This window comes from Amblyomma maculatum, chromosome 2, assembly GCF_055883805.1.
Source record: "Amblyomma maculatum isolate TAMU_Amacu chromosome 2, ASM5588380v1, whole genome shotgun sequence".
NCBI classification, from domain to species: Eukaryota; Metazoa; Arthropoda; class Arachnida; order Ixodida; family Ixodidae; genus Amblyomma; species Amblyomma maculatum.
This window is the reverse complement of record NC_139345.1, coordinates 118,005,745-118,025,627: the sequence shown is the minus strand read 5'-3', so window position 1 is coordinate 118,025,627 and position 19,883 is coordinate 118,005,745. Positions and strand designations below refer to the sequence as shown.

Genomic DNA, 19,883 nt, shown 5'->3' with positions numbered 1-19,883 from the left:
CGAATTGACCCATACCTGTTCTCTGGAAGTGCCATCCCTCAACACTTAAAGGATCTTCACTTTCGTCGCTAGGTCCTTAGCCGCTTACTTTGCGCGTTTTGCCAGCATTGCCATTGCGACAGAAAGCAGTAGCACTACTAGAGCCCCCTGGCGCTACACATTTCACATGTAGACACGACGCAAAGCACCTCACAGAAAATGCAAGAGATGGGTGCTTCGACCGTGCACTATCCAAGCTTCAGCTCTATGCAAGCTCCCTAGCTCTCGTCACTCAAAAGTAGTGTGCACCACCTTTTGTACGTTAGCGGAATACAGTTACGGATGGTTAGATGATGGCTGTAGCGACGCGCGCTCCCATATCCCACCTATGATGGATGTTCAGTGCAGAGCAACGCCGCCTTTAGTACGTTTCTGAAATAGCGGTTTCGGTCCTTGGGGAATGAGGGCCGTAGCGACGTGTGTTCCGAAAACTCACTTTAGCGGCAGCGTCGGCCTGTCTCGAGTCCGAATTAACCCGTGCGCACGCAATTTAGCGCCGAATTAACGAAAATTTGCTGCCATAGACCTATGTACATTTTTGATGGAAGGGAGTGAGCGGGCCGAATTATCCAAATTTCCGAATTAACGGGGGCCGATTTAACAAGGTTTTACTGTACCATATTTTCCGTAGCCTATTGAGTCAAAGCAGCTGTACTCCAACAGCTCACACTTCAACCGACCAGCCAACTGGTTCACTTTCAGGCCTACCAGGGTAGTCAGAGGCATATCTTTGAAGATAATGAGACACCGGGCAGGTGAAAACAGGCATGCCCTTATGACAGAACAGACCTTTCGCACTTGGTCGCAGTATTGTTAGTGTTGTTGCACGACGCACATTGCTGGGGGGACCAGAATGAACCTATATAGAACACCCCAGTGGGCGGACGATTGGTGCCGCAAAGGCTACAAGCACAATGACAGTAGCTGCTAAGTGCCACCACACTCGTTCCTGACAGCACAGTTCTTATCATGCACTCTGCCTATATTTCCTAGACTAAATGATGCTATGTCTGAGGGGTCATTTGTCAGGAACAGTGCCAGACTGTGCAAGGTGCATCGGGTTGGTACACCACATTGGGATTAGTCTCCGCCCAGGATGACCTGTGGCCAGGCAAAGCTGTGGGTAGGGCCATCTGTGCTTCGGGCAAGGACATCAAAAGCTGTTCTGTCATCACATTAACAGGGCCTGCTGGCTCTTCAACTGCTGGGCCATAAAGCCCCAGCAGGAGAAGCTTGAGACTCCCGCATTCGCAGTTTTGCTGTAGACTTACAGTGCCTCTTAACAAACAATGGACACAACTTCTCCTTCAACACCACTGAAGCAGCAGCATGACTGCTGCTGCTTACATTATATGCTTACGTTATACTGCAATATACCCTATACTGAAATTCGCAATTCTGAAACAGTTTTACATTGAAAACATAGAAAGTCTGGATTCCTAAAAAATTTGTTAGTGTGGTGCTCATAGTAGCGAGATTTCACTGTATAATGGCCTCACTTAAGACAAACACTCCCTTATGACGAGCAAGTCCGGTGTGGAGTCCGGTGTGGCTGTTAAAATACACATTAGGGCTATGTTGCTTTGTCTCAGCTACAATGAATGTCCGTAAGCCTAGCCGAGTGGCTAAGGACCGCAGACCTCTTTCCAAGTGGTGACAGCTGCCGGCCCAGTGCTGTGCAACAGGATTCTTCGGCGGCGGTGGGCTGGCGGCGTCTCCCCGGAGGCAGGGGGTAGTGGTGACGCGGTGAGGAGAGCGCCGCCAAAACGAAAAGAGGAAAGAAAAATGCAAAGAAAACGGAAAATGCTAGCCGAGCCTATCACGCGTGAGCCACATGAACACGCAGGTTGACGGGAAGCCCGAAAGTGACACCTCATTTGCCACGGGACCCCATTAGCCACTGTTGTCAGTGCAACGGTGAAGTTTGCTACCATTCTATGACATAACAAGTGATCACATGCTGTGAACACCCCTGCCCCCCGCTAGCTGCACCACGTGCCGCCGTGCCCAGCGTCTCACGACTGCGCAGTTGTTTTTCTTGCTTGTGATTATGCCAGTGGTGCTAGCATTGTTTTCTACTGGTGCCGCGTGCTCCCGTTCCTATTCATGATGACAGATTCGCCAGCGTCTACTTCTACAGTGAAGTGAAAAGCTTTAGACTTGGCCACAAAGCTGTTGATTTTGAAAGACCTTTCTCAAGGCTCGAAAAACCATGAACTGGTTAAGACTTACGGTTTGTCAAAATCAGCAATATAGATGATACCAAAAGAGAAAGACAAAATTTACAAGAGTGCCGCCATGGACTCCGCGACAAGGAATCGCCTACTGAAGGCCACATATGCGGACTTTGAAGATGCGCTTCTAAAATAGTTCCTAGATGCTCGGGCACGCAATGTTCCCATTAGCGGGCCGCTGATGTTATCCGAAGCAAAGGACTTGGCATTCCTCGTGGACTTCCCAGAATTTTACAATGGCAATGGCTGGCTCCATGGCTTCAAGTTTCGCCACAGGATTATTTTGGAGAGCACCAACAACGAATCGACATCAGTAAGCGACGAAGACGTCAACATATGGATGTCTAAAAACTCCTCTTATATCAAGTTATTCTGAAAGGGACATGTATAACAGCAATGAAATGGCTTTATTCTGTCAAGGGCTGTCTGGGCAGACACATGCTTTGAAGAGGGACACATGTGCTGGCGGCAAGCACGGCGAAGTTCGAATAAGTGTGCATTTATGTACGAATATGGACGGAAATGATCGGGGCTTGCCCTTTGTCATTGGCTAATCTAAGAGAACCGTTGCTTCCACACATATGTACCCGTGTGGTACAGACAACACAATGATGTGGATAATATGCGAGTTGTTCATGGAATGGGTGATTGATTTTGACAGCAGCATGGTACAGAAAGGGTGCAAAGTCCATCTCATTTTTGACAGCTGTACCGCCCACTGTGTGCAAGCTGTCTTAACAGCAGTTGAGCTGCTTTTTCTGGCACTAAATGTAATGTCAAAAGCGCAGCCGTTGGACATGGGCGTCATATGGTTGTTTAAATCGGTTTACAGGCACCGTGTTGTGCAACGGATGCTAGTAATTGCAATTGATTGCCCCGCTGCCAATGTGGCTCTCCAGGTCTCGCTGTGCTCGGTAGGGAAAATGATCAAAGCGGCATGGATGGAAGTGGCACCCGAATGCATCCGGAATTGTTTTTGCAAGGCAGGCTTTGCTGACACACCTGAAGCAGGCTTTGAAGACACTCAACAAAGCCAGCCTGACTACTTGTGGCAATGCGTTGTTGATGCTGACCTGGCCTGTCGCGATGTTGATTGGCAAGATTTTGTTGATGCGGGCGGTGGTGCTGAAGTTGCAGAGTCTTTTTGTGACGAGACCGCCATTTAGGAAGTGCAAGCATGAAGTGGCGCCAAGCATCGGGCGACAACAGCGAGCAATCGGAACTAGCATCTGTAAGCAAGACCACAACAGTGAGCCATATTGAGGCACTTAGAACTTTTGTATATTTTAAGGCCTTGGGAAACGAACACATTTAAGTTTTGAATAAGCTTGAAACTGCTCTCATCGGATGCGTGCTGAAGAGACAGACGACGATCACTCATTTTTTTTCTCAAATTTTGTTTTGATGTCAATTTTTATGTGTGTCCCACATATCATGAACTTTTGGATATAACGAACAAATTTTGCGTGATGCTCAGGTTAGTTATAAGCGGGCTCAACTGTACCATGAAGCTGTTTCAGTCACTTTGCCCCATTTGAAAAGAAACTCTAGAACCCCTCTAGTATAGTAAGGTTACTCGGACGAGCAAAAAACTTTACTAAATCCATGTCTTTGCTACCTGTATCATCGATTGGTGATATGGCATGACCCCTAAGGTTGCTCTGATAAAATGCACTGTGTTGTATTATGACAGCTGGCTTTTTCATGGAGGCGTTTGTTGCTGAAACTGTTAATATTATGTCTCATGTGGACTTTGAATTGAATAATGAAGCCATAAACATGAAAACTAAATGATCTGAGATGCATTTCAAAGTAGGAGGCTGACACAACTGATCTCTTTTACGGTGTCACACAAGTGCTGCCGAGAGGTGGCGCCCCGGTGTGCATATGTGCCCTATAGTGTTTTTTTATCCATGGAGAGTGGAGGAGGGTGATAAAATGATTTCCTAGGAATCTGACTTCGTTCTGACTGTGCACTTCAGTAACATCATGCTTTGCTTTCGCTGGAATCTGACAGACAGATGGGCTGATGACAAGAAATATACAGTGAGATAGAAATAACTGTATTACCGTGGCCATGCATTCATTATATTACTTCTCACCGCTGCTTGCAAACATAGAGCACAAGGCACGGTTAGTTGCCTTGAGGAGGCAGTGCTTGGAAAAAAAAAATGCCTTCTTGTTCTTGCTTCCTACACACATGCTTAGAATCCTGTATATTCATGTTTAAAGAACTGCCTGAGCCATGCATATCAAACGTTGAGGGGATTGTGAAATAGTTGCATATATGGATACTTCTATATATATAAAAAATGGCTGTAGATGAGCTCATTTGTAATCTTTAAACAGTAATGCATTGCCCCAACTCTAGTGACTCACTTGTAGTGGCATGTCACCCATTGGTGTGCTGCCATGAGGCATCTTGGCCTAAACTTCTTGGGATTGTAACTGTAATGGATGGTGCTCTGTAACTAGTCACTGCTCATTATAATATGTCTAATTTTGTTACCTGTACACTATAAATAGAATAAATGGCAAAGTAGGAGTTCGATATACTGTGCTGTGATCCTGTGCTTTATACAAGATCCCGGCGGGGAATAATTTTTGTTTGCCGTATCCTATAACTAAATATATCTAGGTTCAGTACATCTGTGACTGACTTGTATTGCATGATTGATCAAATTTGTGTCCACAGAAAAAACACGTGACGGCTTTATCTGTAAAAACTCAAGTGACGGTGAAACTTTTGTAGCCTGTCTTGTGCGATGGAGCAGAACAAAAACACAGTCACTGGATCTTGCTTATCTGATGCCTGGGTTTTGTTGTTCATACATTGTGCAAGCATCTTCATATGGATTCGATGCCAGTGATTTTAAATTCTCTACAAAGTATGTATCAGCTGTCAACCGTTGTGCTTTCATGCCGGTGATTTTCAAGCGACAGGTCGTGCTTTCTCTATTGTCTCTTTAAGCGCTCAAGAAAAGCCATTGTTTGGCTTTCACAAGGTTGCCACCACCAGCAAACATTCATGAGCTTAGCTTGTAATTTTAAAGCAAGCTCTATGTCACTGAGGCTGACTACAGTAGCAGTTCTCTGCAACACTGTCATATTGGAGTAATCACCAATAGCCTTTGACTGATTTGTGAGCACATTTTTTGTCGGTTATTTTCTGACGCTAAATTTTCTTTTTCTTTCGATTTAGTACCTCCACTTGCCCTGGGAAAGTCACCAGAAAGTGTACACTAGCAGGCGTAAGAACCCTTTCCTAATTTGTGCCTTGTTCTCTTTGTTGCATGCAGGTGACCCAGGAAGTTTACAGCATTCTCGAGCCTCTGGGATATCCACTGGAATGCCGCGGTTACATCACTGTCAAGGGCAAAGGAGACATGCTCACCTATTTTCTCACTGGCAGGAGAAAGCCAGCAGTTGACTCTGGAAGCCAGCTGTAACCCACCTATTTGGTCCAAAGACTCTTAAAGTGTGCCAGAAGGCATGTGTGAATAGTTGTGAGTATGTGTGCATGTGTGCGAGGGCAACTGTGTGTAAATACTACCATTAACTGTGTGGCCATTGTAGTCGTCACACCTGACACTGCTGCATAGTGCCAGATGAGCCCATGATTCAGAGCTTCATGATTTGGTCTGGCAATGAATGTTGCTAGCGAGGCATTGCAGCCCTCAGTAGGGCTGTGGTGTCCCAGTGCTAATGTTTACATTCCACTTTATAACATACCTCGTTTGTTTGCATGTACGCAGCCTGACTCGTTATGATGTTGATTCTTGGTCTGTTGTGTAGGTAATGCTGTCTGAATGCTTTTATGACTGAATGATTTTGTTTGTACAGTTTCACAAAGAATGGGTTAGTGCTAAGTTCTTTTATTCTTGTGCAGTTTTATGATTGTTGAAAGGACCAATGTACAGTGGCCTTTGTGTGCCAACCTTGTGAGAAAGTTGATGAGTGAAAGGGGGAAGGAATGAGGCTTGAGTGTTGTTTTTTTGTTTACATAAACTCCTTTACCCGCACATTTTTTTACAATTTACTGTCATTTGCAAATCTGTCTGATGTGTATTGTTCAGGAAACTAAAGCAGTTTATGATGGAAATCAATGCAAACATTTCAATAGGTTTTGTCTTTTCTGTCTTCCCTGATGTTTTAAACTCTTATCTTCTGGTAATTCACAGAAAACCCTCATTAACTTCAAATTGCTGTAGTCGTGGGCTTTTCTAAGTTTGCCATGAATCATTATCAGTGAGGATATTTTTGTGCAAAAAATAAGTTTCCTTGTGCCAGAGGCATCACTTTTGTCAATATTGCATTCACAAATTTGATTTTGCTATTGAGTTGACTTTCTTTTTCACTTTGGAATGCTTAATTATAAATATTTATAGTCTTGATGGAATGGCATACTCATATCGCCTGACTGTCTCGAAACCTCCTTGATAAAGGAGTTGCTTTCTGGTGCAAGAATCACATTATTATGTGTTCTGGTGTACTTTCATGCCTTTACTTGTTATTTTATGCATTATTTTATGTTTAAGAGTGTGCATGCATAGAGAATGTATTGGCAGTGAATGTATAGAGACTGAATTTTTATTTACCTGTGGTTACTGTTGGAGTTTTATCGAAGCTTGAAAGTAGTTTGACATATTTTTTAAACCCTCACAAGTGCGGTGCAATCTTGTGGTGCATTTTGTGGAGCCCATTTTTATCAGTAATGCAATGTTACTGCACACATTCAGACTATCAAAAAAAGAAGCTGGAATTCTCGCTTCTGTACTATACTAGCGTGTATATGTCATAGTTCTGCATTGCTCTTGAAACTTACCATTATGTAAAAAAAAAAAATAATCACTCGTGACTGCAAGCACTCTGCTAATGTTGCACCTCGCCACCCTCAACAATTGCCAGTCAGTGTAAATGACTTCATTCATTCCATTCTGTCCTACTGTCTGCAAAACTCGTTCTGTTTCTGTCCAAACATGAAGGTTATAGGGGAAGGATGTAGTGGTTGTTTCTTCAGGCTGGAATGGACCATTATGGAAGCTCTTCTGTACAGTCCGCTTGTCTTTTTGTGTTCTGTGTGGTCGGTGTCCTTGCATGTGATTTAGGTCAAAACTGATCACTTGTTTTATACGCATGCATTCCCATCACGTCTTCTTTTTCTAGTCAGCATTGATCACTCGCTTGACTTGGAATCACTTTGTATAGATCTGCCCAGTCATTCTAGTCGTAGTAAGAATGCCGCTAGTGAATAGGTCTGCAGAGCTGCCTGCATTGCTGATCAATGGTGGGTCATTGGTTGTGTAATGCAGTTTCTACTTCGATTCCTCTTATTTTGTCAGCTAGCTCGCTGCCTAATTGTGCAGGTTGCTCGAGGAAGTGTTCACACAGTTGAGAAAATAACTTGGGGAAATAAAGATAACTCAAAATTACTGTGGGAAATACGTGAACACTAGCAGCTGTCTTTCTAGCAGTGATGTCACATTTTTAATTAAAGGGATGCTGTGGACAAATTTAGATTAGCCCGTATTGAAAGAATGCTGTAAAAGCTCGTTAATTAGAGCTTCAAGGCACTGGTACATATTTTAATTATCAATTGGCCTAATAAAAAACTAAAGATTGCATGCATCTTGGCATGCACAATGGTCGCATGCTTTTGAGGAGAGCAAAGCGCAGCACTGACTCTTTTCACGTTTTTATCAATCCTATACAGTGTGCAACAAAGCAAAATGGTTCAAAACTCTAACTGTCCTCAGCATTCTTCATATTACAACACCTTGTCATTTGAGCCTGCATGTCAGAAGGCTTTGCCACACAATTGGCCGATGACTGCAATGAATGCCCTGTTTTGGCACGCACCTGGAATGGAAAAACCACATGAATTAAAGCAAATGAAATGCGTAGCGATGCCAGTTTCATAGCAGCCATTTTCACAACGAAACTTCGATGGCATCAGCGTAATTTTTTTTTTAGGTTTCCAAGGCTAGGCCCTGGCATTTGCTGCTGTACTGGTGATCATAGAATCCTTTTTATCATTGGCACCACAAGCTTGAATTGAGGGGCATAAAAAAAAGTTCGAAGTTTCATGAGTGGACATATCTCAATTATGTGACACTGGTGGCATTGGCGTAGCATAAAGACGTGGAGAAAGAAAGAGATGCATCATGCCACATCGAATGGTCTGAGTACAATGATGTCATGCATACTCTGCCAGAGAAGCAGACAGTGATGAATTCAAGTGATTTCAGCTGTCAACAAATTTCACAGACACAGTGGTGACCGTCCTATAATATTTTTCAATCTGATTTTTTCTGCAGTAAATGCACTTTTGGCTGCTGAGTAAACATCAGTGTAGTACAAACAAATGATTTGTACTAAGTGAAAAAAGAAAGAATTGTCCTCATTGTCCCTTTAATGGAGGTCAGTAAGGTTTCTAGTATTTCAGTTCATGTTTCTGATGTTGGCCTGAAAATGCGAAATGCATCAATGGGTGCCTGAAAGCAAGGAAGGTCTCGAAATTTAGAATTCTTTAATATCCTAGTATCTGCACAAAATATGATTTTTCTGAGTGCATTGATGCGGTTGCAGCAACATGGCACACAAGTGCTTTGCCACTTCATGTTTGGAATTTCAAGGGGTTTGGTCGTGTAGGTAGACAAGATAGCAAAAACTTTTTTCACAGAACTTTATTAAGGTTGTGTGAACGTTCTTGTGGGATGACCTGCATGCTGCTGTTGGGTTCTATGCCCTGCACGAGTGGTGGCTGCTTCCAGTGGCCTTTTAACACTTCTGCCAGACTAACCGCTTCTTCTTTTTGTGGGGCCTAATTGCTAAACTTCTCTGTAACGATATTAGCTTGCCAGCATATGTTTTGATTTTAATTGATACGGCATCATTCGTTCAACTGAAAACTTCGTTTTATATTCTTAGGCTGTTGCATTGTATGTAATGTGGACTGAGCCTTAACTGCGGGATAGTTATGTGTTCATAAGCACTGTGGTTCATTTCAGATGTATGGAACAAAAATATCTTCCGTTGGTTAAGCTTGAAAATAAAGCTTATTATATTTTCAGTCTTTGCTGAGAGAGGATAACGGTAACTATATTGTAATGAATAAGGTATAGCTTATGAAAAAAATATTTAAAGAATTAATGTGATGCACGTTTCTCTGATGGTGTTCTACCCCTCAGCTTTTCATGGCTCACGGAAAGTGTGTGAAGGGCCATGACAGGCCATTCAGTGGTGTAATCTGCTGGTTGGCTTGTGTGTCATCAGGGTCTTGAAGTTAGCCATTTAAAACCTTGGCTTGTTTTTTTTTTTCTCTGAAGATCAAGATGAATTAGTACAAAATTTGACTGCATTGATTGAAATTTTCTACATTTTCATAAGTGCTCAACAGTGTGGACACTCTTCTTGAGTAATCTCTTGCACTGAGTAAAGATTTTAATAAGCCCATCGCTTGCTGAATAACCAGAATACGCTACTAAATGCGTGGTAGGAGAAGGGATTCTGACTTTTCATCACTGCAAAAGGAACAGTCTTATTTTACAAGCTTGACAGAGAATAGGGAGGGGGGTGCGGGCATAAACAGGTTGACGTGTATTCTTTCTTAGGACTATCATAGAAAAAGTAATCGCTGGGTTAAGGTTCTTCATAGGATTGGGCTTGTTGAAAATGATTAGTTTATTTCACTCTTCATTTCTCGGAAATGTTTAACTCATTTCAAGTTGTTTGGTTTCTATAATGTAGAGAGCTAAAATAGTGGTGGGGCTTTGTGGTTGCTTTTTGAGGAAACTATTTTAAGGTAATGCTGGCACAAATATAATGTTATGACTACTTCAATATGCTCTTAAAGGACCCAGTTGCACAAATATGTTGCTGCACGTTTTACCGATGACATTTTCTTGCCATGTTAAATGAAGGTGGTTGGTTATGCATAGTTAAGCATCTCATTCTTGTGCCAAACAATTTCTCAAGCGCTAAATTATTTGCAGGTACTCTCACTTTCATGCACACATTGTCGTAGATGATGTATTGGCTGACATACATCATCTGTTGCCTGCTTTTGTCCTCTGTGCTGGACCTCATTGTTTTGACACTTAAGGTATCACTTGTCATTTTCTTAACACATGCTGTCATTGTGAGGTTACAAGCTTCACTCGCACTGTATGTATATAACACGGTTGAAAACTTGTGCTTCTTTCAAGACGTGTCATTTCACTCTCTTCTCGCACTTAAATATGGCTGATTTCTTCTGGCCTGTGTCAGAGATGCTTCTGTTACTCTTGAGATGCATATAAACAATGTTGAATGTGACTGATGTGTAGTCTCCTTGATTCATGGATTGCGTTTTCTGCCGAGCAAATGTAAGCACACATAATACTGCCAGTGTGTGTATGTGGAACATTAGTTGTTGAACATGCTTTCCTACAAAGGAGGATAAAATTGGAGGAACTATGTAATACATGTAATTACTTACAAATGGTGGTTTCTTGAGAGATAGCAGCATATCCACTTCTCTTTTTTTCCCTACCATAAGTTGTCAAAAGAACGAGGTGCATCACGTTTGCTTTCAATATTATTATCAACTAAATGCAGTGTCATTATAATTGCTACTGTCATCATTGTCATTACCACTAATTGCATCATCATCATTGCTACTATCATCCTCACGGTAGACAAGGAGAATTGCGATATGCTTCTCAAGTTTCCGGTCGGGGTGCAGTTGGTTAAAGCGCTCGGCTGGGAATGCAAGGGATGGTGGTTGGATTCCCGTTGGAGACAAGATTTTTATTTTTCTGATGATGTCATCATGACGTCATTTGACTTATAGTATGACCGAACGAACGAATGTCGACTGTATTAGCCATTAAAGGCTTTCGGCTTAAAAAAGTGCAGCTGTGCTATGCCATAGAAAAAGAAATTGCATATACTGTAGATTTCATCCCGCATTCTAATCTATGACTACCAACGGAGTACAGTAGTGGCTTCCCCTACCCGGGGCTTTGCCGCACCAGAGGGTGCATAAAAGTTTTTAAATTACTGAAAATATCTTTTCACTAGAAATGCATGGCTACAATCGGTTGTGTGACTGGCCTTAGCATTTCTCAATTGCAATATTGTAATTGCTGACACATTGTTAAGGTTACTTGTTTAAGAGCCAGAATGACAGTAGATTACATATCAGTGGAGCCCGGATATGGAAAAAGATTGATAGTAACTGACAAGGTAACAATATACTAAGTACTTTTTGGAACTTAATTAGAAAAATTTTTCATTGTTTATTTACTTCTTCAGCGTTTGTAAATATTTCTCCTTTTTGTGATTGACCAGACATTTTCGCTAAATGGTGTGATATGTCAATAGATTGATACATGAGAAATGGCTACAGGTAAAACTGTCTGCAACCTGGAAGCAAAAATGGTCAAGGAATGGCGATGCTAGAGATACTCTTCTTGCAGCCATATGTGCTGCCTGCGCGCCAATGTGTTGGCAGTGCTTCCCTTTTCATTAAGGCGTTGTCAAGGTTAACATGCCTCGCATCGAAGCCGCAGCAGACGATATGCTTTGGAACTATAGGCATCGTCTATCATTAGATGTCTAATCGTTGATCAGACATTAGGGATGTCTGTATATTCAAAATTTTGAATGCGAGTCATATACCTTTTATTCTATTCGTATTCGAGAAACTGATATTCGGAATTTTTAAATATCTGAGAATTATCGAATGCACCGAAAATTATCGAATTCTCATCTTCATCGCCCTGCGCGCTTCGCCGCAATGCTTGACCGCATGGCTATGCAGTGAAGCATACTCAAAACGCGACAGGGTTGTTTTGCGACGAGGGAACTTCCCCTTTGTAAAGAGGGCCTTCCCAACAGTGTACGCAAAGTGAAGCACTTGACAAAACGGGGAAAAACGCAATTCTCACTTCGGTTTCATCTCATATCCAGACAACCATCGTGCAGGTGTTCATCAGATGAAATTGCTATGATGCAAACGGTTTTTGGCAGTTTTTTTTTTTTTTTTTCAGGCCCATTTGATATCTCTAGCTTTCAATAAATTCGAGCATGGTCCCTTAAAGGCAAAATTAAGGAGAGCTTACTCTGTTCAGTAGAGACTTGACAGCTCCATCCCGTTCTACGCAGGTCCTTCCTGTATAAAAACTACTATATGAATCCTTGTGTAAAATTTATACTGTATATTTAGTGGGGTATACACTGCACAATTCCAATTTAATTTTATTTGCTAATACCATATAAATTGTGAAATAAACAAGCTGAATAGTGTTGGCTATTTGTCTTTTTTTTTTCATTTCTCACTGATCACATTAAATATACAATTTGATATTTGAAAGAATTTTTAATTCTGATTTTGATTCAATCAATCAATCTTTATTTAATGTGCGCAGGAACAGCCATGTGGTCTTCGTGCTGCAGTACAAAAAAAAAAAAAGAAAATGCACACACAAATTTTACACACACAGAACATAAAAGAAGAAACAAAACACATGAAATGAAACAGACGAAAAGTGTCACGGAAAGAAATCAATGAGTAGCATGTCTTATATACACAGTCAGAGAATGAATAATAATATGATAATAATAATAATTGGTTCATAGGAAAGGAAAGGCACACGCCTGTCTTTTCCTGTGCGCCAATTATTATTATTAGTATTATTATTAATCGCTACATCCGTATAATCTAGCCTTAGCCACTTCAAGGTCTACATGTAAATGTGGACCACATCCAAGTGACCACGCGTAGGAACAATTTCGACTTGCCGACACACAAAGGTGGAAGCCTTTAATGACTCATCATTGTCAGCAGGAATATTGTTGTTGTGGCTGTAGGAAGAAGGGAAAGAAAAAGCACGGGCCTGCTACTGTCTCTGTAGCTGAGCCACCTCCGCTGCCTCGTGCGTACTGAGGAGAAAATAGAGAAGAAAAAAATTAGAAGAGTTCAACCCTGCTGAACCGAATATTGAGCGAAAGCAATAGCTACGGGTGACCGAACATTCTTCTAAATTTTCTTCTTCCCAGCCCACACAAAGCCTGATTCTAACATAAGCGTCCCATGTGAAACGAGAGACCCAAGTTGGCAGCTCCTGCCAGCCCACATATAAAGCCCCTCTTTAACCAAGCCGTATGAACGTGCCTTATTGGGCTCTAGGAGTAACGTGAATGCCAGGGTCCTGGCAGGCTGATTCTGACGTAACCGTCCCATGTGAAACGAGAGACCCAACTTGGTGGTCACCGCCGTTCCACGCTGAAGGCTCAAACTGCGAGCAGTATTGCTTTCGCAACTGATTTATTTATAGGAAGGGAAAGGCGCGGTAACTGCCTCACTTGTTTGCTGTGGACACCGCAACCGCGCCGTAAGGGAAGAGAGGAAGGTGGGAGTGAAAGTGGAAACAGAGAAAGAGGAGCCATAGTGGAGGGCTACTGAGTAATTTTGACCACCTGGGGATCTTTAACGTGCGCTGACATCGCACAGCACACGGACGCCATCGAAACGCAGCAGCCGAGGTCGGGTTCGAACCCGGGTACTCCGGCACAGTAGTCGGGCGTCTTACCACTGCACCACCCCGGCGGGGAAGGGAAGGGAGGAAGGTGGGAGTGACAGTGGAAAGAGAGAAAGAGGAGCCGTAGTGGAGGGCTACGGAGTAATTTCGACCACCTGGGGATCTTTAAAACTGCGAGCAAAAAAAAACTGATTTATTTATAGGAAGGGAAAGGCGCGGTAACTGTCTCACTTGTTTTTCTGTGGACACCGCAACCGCGCCGTAAGGGAAGGGAGGAAGATGGGAGTGAAAGTGGAAAGAGAGAAAGAGGAGCCGTAGTGGAGGGCTACGGAGTAATTTCGACCACCTCAGGATCTTTAACGTGCGCTGACATCGCACAGCACACGATGCCTCTTCGTTTCGCCTCCATCGAAACGCAGCCGCCGAGGTCGGGATCGAACCCGGGTACTCCGGCACAGTAGTCGGGCGTCTTACCACTGCACCATCCCGGTGGGGCAAATCTGCGAGTAGTATAGCCCTTGGCTTGTTGCGGCCTCTTCCGTCAGATGGGCGGTGCAGTGCGGTGCTGGATCGCAGGCTCCGCGCTTCGCAGCAGGGTATCCCAGGCTTCTCTACTTGTAATATTTTGTCCTATCACTGGAGATTGTGGGCACTGCCAAATTATGTGGTCGAGGGTCCCTCTCGCTCCAGTGTTTGTACAGATTATTGTCCCTAAGGTCTGGTAGCGCGTGAAACGACCAGACCGGGTTCACGAATGTATTAGTTTGTAGCCGCCTCCACGCGACAGCTTCTCTATTATTTAGGCTAACATCTGACGGGGGTACCAGTCTACGTCCCAATGGATATCATGTCCAACAAGGGGCGGTGAAAGCGTTCGATGAGGCCATTGGTCTGAGGATGATAACTAGAAAATGTCTTGTGGACGGTGTTGGCAGCTTGGGGTACTTCCGCCAAGACTTGGGAAAGAAATGGCTTCCCACGGTCGCTAATCAAGATACTGGGAGCGTCATGACGCAAGACGATCGCTCGCAGGAAAACTCGGCAACTTCAGAAGCGGCACCGGAGCAAAGAGGGGCTGTTTCAGCGTACCTCGTCAGATGGTCAATGGCGGTTACAACCCATCGATGACCGGCGGCCGTGAGAGGTAGAGGGCCAAATAAGTCAATGGCGACAGATACGAAAGGCACGAATGCGCAAGGAAGAGGTTGCAGGGGGCCGGCAGGAAGAGATGTTGACCGCTTACGATGTTGGCAAGGCGCATATGATGATACGTATTTTGCGATGCTGGTAGAAAGCCGGGGCCAAACGTAGCGGATTTTTACACAGTCGTACGTCCTGTGGTGTCCTAAATGATTGGCAGTGGCATCGCCATGGTAAGCCTCCAACACTCGATGATGGAGAGAGCGAGGAACGACGGGAACCCACCGGTGACTAGTCGTGTGGTATGCAGAGCGGTAAAGCGTTTCATGTTGAATCCGGAAAAGGCGGAGCTGACGACGCGGGCGACTGTTGGGTGCCGGTGATTGACCGTGGAGCCGAGCGAGAATTGTGCTGCAGTAAGGATCAGCCTGCTGCAATGGCGGGAAGTTACTGCTCAGGTCCAGCGGAGAGACCTCGATGGGTGCAACATCTAGACGATCACCAGCTGACGTGAGGGCCAGTGTGGTCGCATGGGAATTGGTTGGAGTAGAAGACAGCAGGCAATGAGAGAGGGCGTCAGCATCGAGGTGTTTTCTGCCGGCTAACGGCCACTTGGCTCTTCCACTAAGACTACTCCCGACAATAAAGTTTTCTCTCTCTCTCTCTCTCTGCCGGATTTGTACGTGATGGTGAAGGTATACTCTTGTAAACGTAACACCCAGCGGCCGAGCCGACCTGATAAGTTCTTTAACGACGACAGCCAACAGAGCGCATGATGGTCGGTGGCAATTGTGAAGTGGCGGCCATACAAATAGGGTCGAAATTTTTGGGCAGACCAAACAACGGCAAGGCATTCTTGTTCCGTAATGCTGTGGTTGCGCTCAGCTGCTGTGAGAAAAGCTAGCGTATGCCACAACCTGCTCATCGGACGCTGCGCGTGCACAAAATAATATTAATTAGCTAGTGCTAATTGGTTACAAATTACCATCAATTACACTAATTAGCATCAAAATTGTACGTTAGCGAGTATATATAGTACGACATGTGTGGCCGTGCGCACGAGGGTTGTGCGCGAGATGTCATATTCTGCGAGAGTCTGCGAGGTACGTGTGTGTTCGCCTAGCGTTCCTGCCATCTAGTTCCTCTTACAGGCAGGGGCTCGTTGTACGTGCGGTGCTCCTCCGTCAGGGGCGGATATCTTGGGCGAGACAGAAGGGTCTTGACGGTTGAACTTATGACTTTTTTGTACAACTATTTACACTGTATACATTTACACAAAATTGCAAAAATCATGGCGAACACTAAAACTGGTTGGCCTGTCTTCCCAGGAGAGACTGTCACTTTCGGCAGAGCCGATGCTGGAGGGCACTGACCTAAGACAGGATCCAAACCAGAACCAGTCTTCGCCATGACCTTTGCAATCTTGTATAAATATACAGTGTAAATAGTTGCACTACATAAAAGTCGTAAGTTCAACCGTCAAGACCTCCGTCGCTGACGGAGGAGCATCGCAGGTGCAATGGGCCCCTGCCTGGAAGATGGAACCAGTTCGTGCCAACCCCTGATTGGCGGAACCACTGGTTGGGCGGAACGGCGGGTTTGAAATTTACTGGCACAGTCGTATAGGATGTCTCTGCGGTTCAAGTAGAAGACAAGGCAGGCAGCGGAAAAGAAAGGTGACGTCAAGCAAGGTCCAGTCATCGGAAAGGTGTCATCGAACGTTGGCTCCTACAAAGTAGCGACAGTCAAGGACGCCGGACGGCAGGCAGGAATGAAGCCGAATGAAGTGGTCGGCTACGAATGAGGCCAACAGTGACCGAGGAGCTGCTATGGTGTTCCGCATCTCAAAAGTGAGTCTCCAGTCTTGGCTTCCGCCTTCTCCGAATGTTGAGCACACAAGCATTAAAAAATGCAGAACTCCGTTTTGAGGCAGTCAACTATGGGTGTTAGAGGCAACTGTAAAACTCCCGAGGAACTTTTGGCGGCGAAACAGGCATTATTGAAAGTGCTAGAGGCCGAACTAGAAGCTGTAACCGGCAAAAAGGCGCCAAACTTTAGTAGTAGCTTGCTCTATTTGCACCACTTGGTGGAGATAGCTACAGCGGAGCGCCAGGAACTGGAGTGGAAGTTAGCTAAGGCAAAACAGCTGAGTGGGCCAGTAGGTGTCGAAATATCTATCGTACACGCATCCAACGATTACGTGGCCTGTGATGGAGACTGGCACGGTGTGCGAAGCAAGCACAAAGGAAAATAATTGCCACGGCGGTGGTGTAAAGACGTGCACTAAGGGTAGTGAAAGTAGCACTCAAATGGCATGTCGCGACAGCAGAGCCTTTGAAGAGAGGGTGGAACGTAAGGACGAATGCTCCGTAGTTAGCAGAATTAGTTCCAGGCCACAACTAGCGTAGGCGACCGGCAGTGAAAGCGAGCGGCTGCATGTAGAGGAAATCATTGAGGTCGAGCTTGGAAGGCCCGCAGATAATCCGGACGGGTTTCATATCCGATCAAGGTGTGCCTCATCGAAAGGAACATCTGCGGAGACGTACAGGTTAGGCGATGCGTCAAATTTGGATGAGGAAGCCGAAAGCATATAGGGATCGCAAAGAGAACACAGGTGAGGAGTTGCAAATATACAAGTTAAGCTTCGTATGCCAAGTACGCGAAATTATCAGTCAAGGGTGCAATCCTGCACCAGAGGCAGATATTGCCAATTCCCTCAGTGCTGCGGTTCCTGAATGTGACCAGGCAGAATCATCGGAGCAGTCATGTGAAAATCCGGTCTGGTCACAAAACGTTTAAAAGAACTTTTAGACGGGCTAGATGGTTTTCAGCTTCAGACGGCATTCTTAGCGCAAAAAAAAAAAACACACACGCACACGAGAGAAAAGTAGGGACACGGGACAAGCGCTACTACATCTGGTTTACTGCACTGAAAAGACCTGCAATATATAGGAAAGGCCACATATGCGTAGATCAACCAACACACCCCCCTTCACCGAAACCGCTCAAGAAATCGCATTTCTGCCCCCAACAGAGCAACAGACGTGTCACTAACACACCCTTCCCCCCTCTTTCTTATATAAAAAGCTTCAAGGAGTTCACGCGCCTTCTTATCTACGCTTCTGCCCAGAATCCGTATCTCGTTCAGCCGCGGCTCACACCCACTGCATCGAGCACAGTGCTCAGGGAGCCTAGCGCCCTTGTCGGAGCTCAAGGAGCGAAAATGTTGAGCCGCGCGGTCGTTAACACATTTGCCTGTCTGGCCTATGTAAACCTTCCCGCAAGTCAACGGGATCTCATACACGACCCCCTTGCGGCACTCCACAAAACGTTTCTCATGCCTAACACCGCAGGCGGGCCTTCTGTCTACACGCATGACACGTGAGCAGAGTTTTGAAAGCTTCTGGGGAGCGGAGAACACGACAGGTACACCATGTCTATTCGCCACCTTCTTGATGTTGCTTGATAACTTGTGGACATACGGCACCACTTCAGGTTTAACTGCAGTCCTACTCCGCTCTTCCAGCTTTCCTGACATGGCTTTTTTTTTTTCTTTTTGACCAGACCTTCTATTACCGACGTGACGACCGCGCAGGGGAAGCTTGCTGTATGCAGCCGCTCGACCTGTCTCCTTAAACTCGAAGCCATGGCATGCGGGCACGACTTCACGAGTGTGGACTCTAGGCAAAGTCTAGCAATGGCCCTCTTAACTGTTTTAGAATGGGCTGACTCATACGGAAGCAGAGCCTTTTGTGCCCGCGGTGCTTATTCCCAACATACATGATTACCGCCGAAGTTAATCTTAATGTCTAAAAACTGCAACGAATCCTGTAAAGGAAGTTCGTGCGTAAAAACCAACCCCTTACCATTATCATGAAAACACGATAAAACACTGCGCACAGCACTTGTGTAGGCGATGCGAGGCTGTTGCCTTAAAACTACTAAAAAATCATCTACATATCTGAAAGTTTTTAAAACCCCCTGCCCATTAAAATCCTGTTCCAGGTCGCGATCAATAAAAGCCAAAAATATATTACATAACACAGAGGCAACGCACGACCCTATACATATGCCTTGACGTTGACGATAAAATCGGTTGTCAAATGAAATGAAAGTGACCCCAAGATAAAACTCAAGCAGGCTTAAAAAACTATCCACAGATAAACCCGAGGAATTCTGAAAACGCACAGCACCGCTTTCCTCAATAGCATTTCTCACACAGCTGAACAGTTCTGCATGTGGCACCGAATAAAACAAATCTTCCACATGTTTCCACAATCTTCCACAAATCTTCCACAATCTTGTTTTCATGATAATGGTAAGGGGTTGGTTTTTACGCACGAACTTCCTTTACAGGATTCGTTGCAGTTTTTAGACATTAAGATTAACTTCGGCGGTAATCATGTATGTTGGGAATGAGCACCGCGGGCACAAAAGGCTCTGCTTCCGTATGAGTCAGCCCATTCTAAAACAGTTAAGAGGGCCATTGCTAGACTTTGCCTAGAGTCCACACTCGTGAAGTCGTGCCCGCATGCCATGGCTTCGAGTTTAAGGAGACAGGTCGAGCGGCTGCATACAGCAAGCTTCCCCTGCGCGGTCGTCACGTCGGTAATAGAAGGTCTGGTCAAAAAGAAAAAAAAAAAAGCCATGTCAGGAAAGCTGGAAGAGCGGAGTAGGACTGCAGTTAAACCTGAAGTGGTGCCGTATGTCCACAAGTTATCAAACATCAAGAAGGTGGCGAATAGACATGGTGTACCTGTCGTGTTCTCCGCTCCCCAGAAGCTTTCAAAACTCTGCTCACGTGTCATGCGTGAAGACAGAAGGCCCGCCTGCGGTGTTAGGCATGAGAAACGTTTTGTGGAGTGCCGCAAGGGGGTCGTGTATGAGATCCCGTTGACTTGCGGGAAGGTTTACATAGGCCAGACAGGCAAATGTGTTAACGACC

The 19,883-nt window shown here is 44.8% G+C and overlaps 1 protein-coding gene across 6 annotated transcripts in view; it reads left to right on the top strand.

Moving 5' to 3' along the window:
• The window catches only part of LOC146199670 (adenylate cyclase type 5-like), a 238,128-nt gene extending 228,180 nt beyond the window's left edge, over positions 1 to 9,948 (top strand). For all 6 annotated transcript variants that reach the window (XM_084595179.1, XM_084595176.1, XM_084595178.1 and 3 more), the window contains one exon: positions 5,573 to 9,948. In XM_084595179.1, the coding sequence (XP_084451305.1) occupies positions 5,573 to 5,722 (150 nt within the window). In that variant the 3' untranslated portion in view covers positions 5,723 to 9,948. The remainder of the gene's footprint in view (positions 1 to 5,572) is intronic.
• Positions 9,949 to 19,883: the final 9,935 nt, after the last annotated feature.